Source organism: Otolemur garnettii, unplaced genomic scaffold (genome assembly GCF_000181295.1).
Source record: "Otolemur garnettii isolate 467f Iridium unplaced genomic scaffold, OtoGar3 scaffold00156, whole genome shotgun sequence".
Taxonomy (NCBI): Eukaryota; Metazoa; Chordata; class Mammalia; order Primates; family Galagidae; genus Otolemur; species Otolemur garnettii.
This window is the reverse complement of record NW_003852551.1, coordinates 511692-523080: the sequence shown is the minus strand read 5'-3', so window position 1 is coordinate 523080 and position 11389 is coordinate 511692. Positions and strand designations below refer to the sequence as shown.

Sequence of the window (11389 nt, the reverse complement as noted above, 5' to 3'; positions counted from 1 at the left end):
GTTTAGCAAATGCTGAGCTGGCTACCAGGCACTGTGCTGGAGGCTTCAGATTTCTTAACTAAGTCTTTTCAATCAGACTATAAGGCAGGAATTATTGTCTTTCACTGTACAAATAATAAAACTAGAATGACGATGTGACTTGCCTGAGGTCATGCAGCTCATAAGTAGTGGGGCCAGATTGGGAAGCTTGGTCAGTCCGACCCCAGGATGCACCCTGCCCCCTCAGTGCGCCTTTGTTCATCCTGACAGACTGCCTTTCGGGAGGGGGCTAATGGACCTGCTTAAATGGCTGTGTTCTGCTGGATTGGAGGTTCAAATCCTTCTCTGCTGTAAGGACTGATTCCCACTCACCCCTTGAAGCAATAGGGATATGAGTCTTGAAAAGCCCTTCTTAGGTTGGATCAATGAAACATGGAAGAGAAAAGCCAAATGCCCTCCCCCCAAAGATGCTATCAACGCTGTGGGCAGGGAGGAAGAGGAGCAGGAGGGCCTAGGAAGGGGTTTCAAACAGGGGAGGAGATGAAGACTTTGGCCGAAAAGCATACTAGCATATGAGTGCAATCTCTCTCTCCCTCTTTCTCTCTCTGTCTGTCTCTCTCTCTCTCCAGTGATTAGTCCCCTAAGGTTCTAGGAAGACTGACAGGCACATGTTGGTGGTCACCTGGGGTCCCAAGAAGAGGCCAGGGAAGGAAGCTATGCTCTCTGGACCGCACTCCCTGTCGCCACCTTCCCCAGGCTATTCCATCCTGAGACCTGGCCTGGCACCTTCCTGGTCACCCCAGTCGTGACTGCCCATTGGCCCCTCTAGGTTAAGGAGGCCTCCTCTGCATCCCCCGTGTGCACCAGGCCTGGCACAGGTGGGTGTGAGTGAACGTGACAGAGATGGAATTAAGACTGAGGGAGGTGGGCTCAGGAGGAAGAGGGGGAAGAGGGGCCCGCAGTGGCCACTCCGGCAGTCTTGGGGACTCCAACACCTTGCCCACACATGACAGAGGACAGGGTAGGGGCTATGTGAGTAACTGGCGGTAGACACCAAAAGCCACACACTTCCATCCTACCCAGTGATAATTTAGTAGCACCGAAGACTTATTTTTAGGTCACATTTCATCTTGATGACATCCAGGTGTCCAGCCTTGAGGTCTCTATTTTTTAGAAGGAGAATCAGATTGGAGAAGCCAAATGCTTTCCCCAGGGCACCCAGCCCAGCCAGGAGGAGAATTCGGATCTGAACTCCCAACAGCTGGGAACTACACTAGATCTACCTCCCACCTAACAAGCCTGCGTCGTCACATCCCCTCCTCTGTGACGGGGCGAGACTCAGGCTGAAGGCATCACCGAGAGGAGGAGCGGGCATGGGGGCGGGGTGGGGGCCAGCTCCACCTGTTGCTGCCATCCAGCAGTGCTGGCAGGCCGGAGCTGTCCCTCCCCCCTCTGCCCCACACCATAGTTCTCTTCCATTGTCATCGTACTGTCACAGTGCTGCTATATTTAAGACGGTGCAGCCTCCAGGATCACATTTTTCTCCCAGTCCTCGCTGAGCCAAGGGCAAGAAGAGACCAAGGACCCTCTCACCCCCTGGAATCTTCTCCCCAGAGTCCTAAGTGGGCAAGCTGCTTCTGTGAGTCACCTCCAGGGATTGGGGCGGGCAGATATATCTCCAGAAAATGAGACCCTCAGCTTTCCACTGGGCAGTGATTCGTGTGTGTGTGTGTGTGTGTGTGTGTGTGTCTGTGTCTGTGTGTGTTGGGGAAGGGGCCTGAGAGATTTGTGTGTGTGTGTTGGGAAAAGGTCCCGTCAAAGTTAAAATAGGGGAGAGAATCTCAGAAATCCCTGCCCCATCCCACTGCTCTGAGTGTCCCTGGATCTCCCAAGAGCTGAGTTTTCTGTCCTATTGAAAGCTGCACACTTGTGTACACACACACACACACACACACACAGGGCCACCCTGGGAACTGGATTATTTCCTGTGATGAAGTAGCAGCCGGCAGGGACCAGGGTGAGCTGGCAAGGCCCCCAAACTTACAACAGTGCTAGCTGAGTTCTGCTTGGCCTACCCCACAGGCAGGGAAGGGAGCTAGCCTTCAGATCCCAAGTCTTAGAGCCAGAAAGGATCTCACCCAGTGCCTGGGCTGATCAGAGGCCAGCTCAGAACTGGAGCCTCTGAGAAGCTGGTGGAACCATCAGCTAAAACCATGTTCCAGCCAGCACAGACCCTGTCTCTGCTCCTTCCTACCCAATGTAGCCTCTGCCATCAGTCCCCAGAGGGATCTTGGAAAAACCTCCATGCATTTCTGTTCCCCTCTTGGGGAAAGGGAGAGGCCTCCTCTGGATGCCTGTTGGAGGGCTGGGAAGCAGATCGAGGCTTGGGTGGAAAGTAGAGGTGGTTGGATGGCCACAAATGTTTGGCCCAGGCTTTTGCACGCCCGGGAAAGGCAAAGGTGGTGGTTTCCCCTCCAGGCCCACACCCTGCTGATCCCTCCAGGGCTGACACACAGAGTATTCTGGGAAGAGGGCACCCTGGTCCTGTGGGGAAAGGGCAGGGAGGCTGCAAACTTGTCCCGGCTTAATCCTGAGCATCAGTCAGTGCTTTAAAAAGAGTCTATGCCTCACCCATTAAAGCCAGGGTCTGGTTGCTGGAGGCCCCGAGGTCAGGGATATGCGCCAGCCCTGGTCACCCTGCTAATCAGGAACAGAGCACCCAGGGGAAGGGAGCCAGGGGCTGGCGCCAGGGAATGTTAACTCTAGGCTGCTGGGGCCAAGGCCACATTGTCCCAGGAAAACTGGGGGTATGAGGGGACTTTGCTCTGCCTAGGGCAGTATATAGCAGCTCTCCTCCCAGGCTATGAGGGAGAAGGGCAGAATGAGCAGGACTGGCCACTTCTCTGGGCACGGAGAGACCTTCTTCCATTGGGAGGGCCTGTAAATGAAGCTGAAGCTGTCTCATTATGTTCAGCTGAGGCTGAGGGCAAGAGCCAAGGGAGCTTTAGGGGCAGCCCTTGGTCCCAGATAACACTGTGGTAATCCACCCTCTTTCCTGGTTCCCACAGCTGTGGACGCCCAAAGGCAGCAAATTTCTAGGAACTGGAAAGAGTAAATGCCCACTAAGGCTGGTCCTCAGCAGCCTGAGCCCCGCGACACACCCCAGAAGGCCCCTTCCAGGCCGAGGGATCTCTGAGGGGCCAGGGGGCTCAGATTCCACATCATAGACCTAGATAAATGGTCACTCAGGTGCTGTGTTCACACCCGAGTTCAGAGGACAGTCTCCACATACACATACACTCACTCACACACACACACATGTACACTGACACCTATAGCAGGCCCCTCCAGAAAGGTAGGGGCCAGACAGAGCTGACGGGAGAGGGGGGCAGTGCTGATCTCTTCTGTTTCCCTCCCAAGCCTGGACAGGGACCCTCCTAGGTCAGAGCTGACCAGGAGGGAGTCCCACCTGGATGAGATATGAAAGCCACCCCAGGGATTCCACCAGGTCAGCAGGGCCCCAGATTCACAGCAGACACCAAAGCCCAGATCTGAGGAAGAGCTGAGTGCCAAAACCCCAAACCACCTCCCTTATCTCTCTGTATCCATGAGCCTCCTCCAGATCAATTTGATCCAGCCCTACTGAGCACACCTGGGGCTTACACCTGAGCCTCAGGAATATAACGGAAGATCTACATGTTGTGCTCCACTTAGGAGAAGAAGGGTCTAGGGTCCACTGTGTCCTCAGCCCCAGCAAGGCTTGGGCTTGAACAGAAATGAGATGCAAAGGTCAGGAGGCCCAGGGGCCTGTCAGTCATGGCCCCACCACCAACTAGCCAGTGAGCGTAGGCAAGTCCTTCCCCCCTTGTCAGTAAAATGAGGGAATAACAGGGCTGTTGTCATTTGAGTTATTGCATGGACTGTGGATAATGCATGTGAAAACTCCTAGGGTGGGGCCTAGCACACGGGAGGTGCTCACTATTGTTACGTTTTTGTTTTTTTTTTTAATGCTACCATGCAACAAAACTTTTATTAACATTTTGAACAGGTTCAGCTATTACTGAAACTAGTAATTTCTAAACTTAAATTGGGGCAACTATTGTTACTTTCAATTCACATACAACACTGTTGAAGAATCAAGATGCACAGACACAAGATAATTAAACTGGATGAGGAGGCATTTTCTGAATCAGAGCTAAACTGTGCCGTACAGATTAAAGGTACAAAAAGGACTGGAGTAGAGAGAGTTCTAGACAGCCTATAGTTTTTCAGCAGGGCTTCTTAGAAAAATGACGCCAACTTCTGACACTTACATAGTACTTACTGTTAGGCACTCATCTAACCTTTACAACTACTCTGGTAGTTGTCGGTTAGTAGGGCCATTTTACAGATGAGAAAACCAAGTCATAGAGTCCTGCCCAAGGTCACGTGCTTGTAAGCGGGCGTGAGGAGCTGGGATCACACCTGCTGGGCCGAGCCCAGGCCTCCATGATTAACCACTGTGCTACCTGGAGCATTCTCAGCTTGGCCTTTGAAGCATTGCTGGAGTTAAGCTCTCTCAGGGGAGGAGAAGGGTGCTCCAGGAGAGGAACCAGCATGGTAGGACTGAGTGAGGACTGTGCAGGAACAGGGAGGACACCTGTCCATTTTGAGCCACAGAGACAGCCATGGATGTCACAATTTCAATCCCTGACTGGGAGGGAAGCTGAGGCCCTGAGAACAGAAAGGCTTGCCCCCAGATCCTGCAGTAGGTCTGCAGTAGAAGCATCTGGAAGCCAGGGGCTGCTCCCTTATGTGGGGCTCTGCTCTCCTATCTAGGAGGGGGTCCATGTGGTTGGGGAGAAGCCAGGCTCAGAGCTTGAAGCCTGTCTCTGTCACCTTGGGCAGGTCCCTCTCCTTCTCAGGCTTCAGCCCCCCCGTCCCTCCACTCAAGACAGAACCCCAAGGCCCACCAGCCTCCAAGAGATGTTGGGAAGACAGCACAGGAAAGGATGGGCAGGTACCTGCTGGAATGACCATGGACCTTGGCCTTGACAGGTGGTTGCTCTTATAGCCATGACTCTGCCCCATACCCCCGGAAGTGGGGGGGACCCTCAGCCCCGCCAGGCCATGGAGGTCCACAGGCTGGAACACCGGCAGGAGGAGGAGCAGAAGGAGCAGCGGCAGCACAGCCTGCACATGGGCTCCTTGGTGCGCAAGCGGACCTTCCGCAGCAGGTGGGAGCACAAGGCCCCAGTCGGAGGAGGCAGACACAGCCCTGCCCTCCAGAGGCCCCTGATTGGAGGGGAGGAATAGCCTTTCCCTCTGGAAATCCTGTCTAAGGGTGGATGGCCCGGCCCGGCCCTGCCTACACGCACCCTGAGCTTGGGGTGGGTGGATGTAGCCCTCACCTCAGGGAGCCCCAGCTTATCTTACAGGAGCCATTAACTTCCCCCTTCTGGACACAGTGAGGAAGAGTACCAATTCACGGCCGTGGACTACGCCCTCGCTGCAGCCCTGGCTCTGACAGCTTCCTCCGAGTTGTCTTGGTAAGTTAGGTAACCTTCCCAGGGAACCCTGCTGGAGGGGGAGCCATCCTGTCCAGACCCCTTATGTCCTGCTGGGCCCCCACCCTGAGCTTAGAGAACCAGCCCAAAATTACACATCTAGAATAGGGCTGTCGACAGGAGTATAAGCCCTGCACTGTCTGCCTGCACAGCCCACATGTGGCCCTCTAGAAGATCCACATAGCAGTAAAGGACTGTCCCCAAGGGAGAGGGTGGGGGGCCTACTTCACCCATGAGCTTCACGTGGGAAGAGCTGGGAATGGGAGGGAAGGAGCGAGTGAACCAGCCCCAGTTTCACACAGGAGCCCAGAGCCTAGAAGGCCCCTGAGCATGACAACGTGGAGCAGCAGAGTCTGGCTTGGGCAGGGCCCTGGGCTGGAAGGCGTGGGCCATGGGCCTGGCTGGTTGGAAACAAAGCAGTGGGGCTCAGTACCTGCCTGGCAGAATAGACTAATGCCTGCCCACTTGGCCTTAGTGAAAAAAAGTCACAGTTTTTTGTTTGGTTTAAGGTTTTGTTTTTGTTTTTTTTCTTTCTTTCTTTCTTTCTTTTTTTTTTTTTTTTTTGGTTTATTTGTTTTTTGAGACAGAATCTCGCTCTGTCGCCATGCTATCAGCCCATCTCACAGCAACCTCAAACCCCTGGGCTCAAACCATCCTGCTGCCTCAGCCTTCCAAGCAGCTGGGACTACAGGTGTCTGCCACAACACCTGGCTAATATTTTCTATTTTTAATAGAGACGGAGTTCTCACTCTTGCTCAGGCTAGTCTCGAACTCCTAAACTCAAGTGATCTCACCTCAGCCTCCCAGAGTGTTAGGATTATAGGCATGAGCCACTGCACCTAGCTGCCCAAAGGTTTTAAAAGAGCATCACAAACTATGATAGGCAAGTGTTTATTACACACTGACTATAAACCGGGCTGTCTCGGGGAGTTTTGGAGACAAAAGAGGGTACAGAGTAGCACTTGTCCCCGAAAAGCTTCCCGTGCCTGTGGCACTGCTGGATGTGAGGAGGGAACTCGCCAGGCTGCCCCAGGCCCTTCTGGCCCTGCCTAAGCCCCAGTGGCCTCTGTCCCCACAGGGAAGCCCAGCTGAGACGCCAGACTTCCAAGGTGGAGCTGGAGGAGCGCGGGCAGAAGCGGGTGGGCTTCGGCAATGACTGGGAAAAGACTGAGATTGCTTTCCTGCGGACACACCGGATGCTGCGCCAGAGGCGTGACCGGAAGGCGCTGAGACGGCGGGTGAGGGGGCCCTGGGAAGTCCCTGGGCCCGGGACAGAGGCTGAGCCCTGGGTTTGAACCTGTGCCCCTACCTGCCAGTTATGTGACCAGGGGCAATCGAGTAAGTCACTGTTCCTGAGCCTCAGTGCTCTCATCTGTCGCGTTCTCAGTTCCCAGGTGGGATTTATGTGAGATTGGGTTTGTAAGGTGACTGCCAGTGCTGAGAACACAAAAGAGCCCTGGCCTGTGTCTGAGATCTTGGCACCCTCCCCAGATCACACTGGTGTGGGCTTTCTGAGTGCCCACGTTGACTACGACCCACAGTGGGTGGGGAGATATTATCATCATCCCATGTCACAGATAAGAATACTGAGGACCTGCCTCTGGGCCCACAGCTGGAGAGCAGAAGGGTCAGGCCTTGATCCCAGGCCCACACCCTCCCCACTGGCCCACACTGCCCCAGCTGGTACCCAGGAGGATGCTGCCTCTGGAGTCTAGGTGTCTGGGGGGAGGCAATGGCTAAGAGGTGGTCCCTGGAGCATCAGAGTCACACACTCTCCCGCCTCCAGATGGAGGAGAAGGTCCAGGAGGCCAAGGAGCTAAAGGAGCTGTGCTCAGGCCGGGGGCCATGGTTCTGGATACCTCTGCGCTCCCACGCTGTCTGGGAGAACGCCAATGTCCTGCTGACCTGCACCATCTATGCCTCGCCACCACCCCAGGTCACCTGGTAAGCCACTGGGGTGCGAGGGTGGTCCTCACCCTGACTCCATGCTTGGGGTCTCTGAGGTCACATGAGTCCAAGTTCCTTATAGCCTGAGTTCTTGTGGCCTTAGCAACCCCACAGACCCATGGACCCTGAGCTCTGCCCATCCCTCAAATAGGGCAGCAGCTGCCAGAGACTGGGGCCTGGGTTATTCTTAGCTGTTCACCAGCCAGCCTGGGGCCGGAATTCTGGGCCCCTGAGGAGCCAGCCCTCATAAAATAAGACTCTGGTAGCATGAGAAGGCAGCTGCTCTGAGCTGGGTGTCTCCAGGGCGGGGGGCTGATGGTGGAAGGCAGGGCAGGGGCCAGGAGCAGGGGAGAAGATGGGGAGGGCAGGGCCTGCAGCCAGAAGGATCTCAGGCCTAGGGCAGGAGTGCTATGCTCTAGGCCTGGTTTCCTCTCTCCTAACTCAGTGTGCAGTCTTAGCCATGGCTCTTAACCTGTCTTGTCCTGCCTCAGTTTCCTATTCTGTAAAATGGGTTGAAGACCTCCTGTCCAGCCTGCATGCAGTGAGGATCTAATGCCGTGACAACCCGGAAGCCCTCAGAATTTGAAAAGTGTAGGAAAAGCAGGAGATGCCATTCCTGGGAGCCCAGCCATAGCAGAACTGCAGAGGCGGGGCAGGGGGGGGGGGGGGGGGCTTTGCTGGAGGAGGGAAGAGGAAGGACACGGGGCCCCTGCACAGGCAGAATCACATCCTAGTTCTCAGTTTTACCACAGGAGGAGGCCGGTGTGCCATTTCCACAGCTGAGCCACTGTTTACTGACTTCCTTCTGGGTCCAAGGCCATTACCAGGCACCTTGAAGGGTGAGGAAGGGGTTTTAGCAAATATTTCCCAAGAGGATCATCTGTCCCACAACCTGACTCAGACACTGGGCTGCAGAAATGAACCTGACACAAGCTTACCCTCAGGAAACTCTCAGTCCGAAAGAGAAACAACAATCTTATAGGAGATATGGGAGATCAAAAAAGTGGGGACAACAGGAGAAAGCGGCTGCCTTGGCCAGAAGGATCCAGGAAGGCGTCTCAGAGGAGATGGTATAGGGCCAGATCGTGAGGGTGAACAGACCGTGGTCTGATAGGGGAGAAGACAAGCTCCCAAACAGCTGAGAACACAAGGGAAACCAGCAGCATCTTACACCGAAGCCCACGTTGCACTGACCCAGCACCTCACTATGGTTGAGCATCAAGGCCACTCATTAGGAAGGGACAATTTATTACCCCGATTTTAGAGGTGAGGGTATCAAGGCTCAGAGAGGTAGTGTGACTCACCTAAGGTCACACAGCCAGTGTGAGTCAGGATTCAAACTCAGGACTCCTACCTCTAGCCCATGAAGTCCCTGAACCAGCTTGGAGAGTAGGAAAGGGATCGTTACAGCTGTCTTTTTTATTCAAGCACCATAATGCTTCCGAAGTCAGAGAAATAGAAGGCACTTTGACCAGGAGCTGTGAAGAAAGGCTTTATGAGGGGGCTGGCACTGGGGCTGGTCATGGCCAGCTGGCATTTATTCAAAAAGGACTCCAGGCTCAGCGCCTATAGCTCAACCGGCTAAGGCGCCAGCCACGTACACCTAAGGTAGCGGGTTCGAATCCCCAGCCCGGACCTGCCAAACAACAATGATGGCTGCAACCAAAAAATAGCCGGGCATTGTGGCGGGCGCCTGTGGTCCCAGCTACTTGGGAGGCGGAGGCAGGAGACTCGCTTGAGCCCAGGAGTTGGAGGTTGCTGTGAGCTGTAATGCCACGACACTCTACCCAGGGGGACAGCTTGAGGCTCTGTCTCAAAAAAAACAAAAACAAAAAGGACTCCAAGCACCTTGCTGGGTGCTGGGATTCAGTGGGGACCAAGGTGGTCCCTGGGAGCAAATTGTTAGGCCTAGTATGAGGATGCTGGCAGCACCTGTCTGGACTAAGTGGAGGTCAGCACCTCAGCTGTCCCAGCCCTGGCCCAGAGGCCCATAACTAAGGCATTCTTGGAAGCCTCTCGGGAGGGGGACTTGTTTCCACCCCTGCCAACAAGGTTGCCACAACAAGGAGGTGAGCATTCCTGACACACACTGGGAGCCAAGGCTAGGCCCACCTCCAGCCCGAGTGGCTCGGGTGGCACCGGTGCTCCTGGCTTCAGGGATCTGGTTTTCCATCATCAATCCCCTAGGGCAGGACCACACGTTGTCTCAGGGTGGGACCTGTCCTGTCCAGGCACTGGTGGAGACCCAGCCCTAGATCAGGGTCCCTTCCCTTCCATTCCTTTCTTTTCTCTTCCCTTCCTGGCTCAGCTGGTTTGTCAGGGGCGTCGGTTCACTCAGCAATTATTAAACACTTCCTGAATGCTGAGGCACTGAGAAGACTCAGACCCACAGCCTTGAGAGAGGCACGAGGCACATTACCCAATGGGACTAACTTGAATCGGTGTCCTTGAGAAAGAAGGGGGTTGCCTTCATGGGGGAAGGTCAGGGCGGAGCATCTCTGTTTGTGGCGCTATGTGAAGGAAAGCAGGGACTCCTCAAGCCAGAAAGCTCTAAGCCCTGAGAGATGCCAGGGCCCTGGCCAGGGGTACAAGGAGGGAAAGACCAGAGCAGAGGACGGGGAGTGCTGGAAGGTGGCTGGGGCCAGAGCCGGGCACCTCGAAAGCCAAGCCAGGGAATCCTAGAGACACTGGAGAGGCGGGGAGGGCACGGGCCCCCACAGTCTTCACGTTCAGGGTCAGAGACGAGGAGAAGCTTCCACCACCTCCCAAGGGAGGACTTGGGGAAATTGTGGAGGATGGTGTTAAGCAAGGCCCGCTGGCGTTCACCACAGAAATGGGTCTTGCTGTTTAGAATCAATCTCTCAGTCCACATCCTACTAAAAAAGTAAACTTTAACACCAAAATATGTGAGGAAAAAAGTTAGATGAATAATAAAAATCTCACTCTGCAATGAGGTCCTCCCTGAGCCGGGCCCTGGGCTGGGCTCCTGCCTCAGTTATCTCTGTTAATGTTTGGTCACTGGCAGCCACATAGGCCCGTCCACACCATTCCTCCTTCAAGGCGGGACTGTAGGCGGGAGACTGAGGCCCAGAGACAGAATGGGAGAAGCGTTGGTTGAGGTCTCTGGCTCTCCAGGCTGGGCCAGAGCAGCAGCTGATGCTTTTCCCAGGAGACACAGAGTTAGCCAGGCTGAGGTTTCTGAAATGTTCGTGACAGGTGTCTGGTGGGGGTCCTGACCCTGGCTCCTGGCCCCTGGGACAGCTGGAAAGATAGGTACCAGCCTCCCATGGGAGACCTAGGCTAGGCTCCTTTTGGAAGAGGGCCCAGGCTTAAGGTTGTGCAGTGGAATGTGGGTGTGGTGCTGTTTGGTTGCTGTGGAGACAAACAGGGTTTACCGGGCCAGGTCCAAGGAAGGCAGCTCACTGACGCTCCAGATCACTGGGCACCTCTCTCAGCAAAGCCTCCTCTTCCACCTCAACCATCACCACTGGGGCATCCACCCCATGAGACCATCCATTCGGCAGCCTTGAGGACTTAGAGGCCCAGAGAGGGAGACTGAGTGGCCCAAGGTCACACAGCAAGCTGCATCAAGAACCCAGAACTCCTACCTGTGACACTCCCCTGCCCTGACTCCTTAGGCCTCCGGACACCCAGGCCAAACCCTATCTAGTTCATACATCAGAATAAGAACCCCAAGTTCAGCTCGGCACCTATAGCTCAACCGGCTAAGGCGCCAGCCACGTACACCTAAGGTGGCGGGTTCGAATCTCCAGCCTGGACCCGCCAAACAACAATGACGGCTGCAACCAAAAAATAGCTGGGCGTTGTGGCGGGCACCTGTGGTCCCAGCTACTTGGGAGGCGGAGGCAGGAGACTCGCTTGAGCCCAGGAGTTGGAGGTTGCTGTGAGCTGTAATG

At 55.0% G+C, this 11389-nt stretch overlaps 1 protein-coding gene across 1 annotated transcript in view; it reads left to right on the top strand.

The window, feature by feature from the left end:
- The first annotated feature begins 5034 nt into the window (after positions 1 to 5034).
- Positions 5035 to 11389, top strand: part of MYOM3 (myomesin 3) — a 47806-nt gene continuing 41451 nt past the window's right edge. The window contains exons 1-4 of the mRNA XM_003799840.1: positions 5035 to 5195; positions 5427 to 5507; positions 6604 to 6763; positions 7312 to 7469. Of these exons, the coding sequence (XP_003799888.1) occupies positions 5035 to 5195; positions 5427 to 5507; positions 6604 to 6763; positions 7312 to 7469 (560 nt within the window). The remainder of the gene's footprint in view (positions 5196 to 5426; positions 5508 to 6603; positions 6764 to 7311; positions 7470 to 11389) is intronic.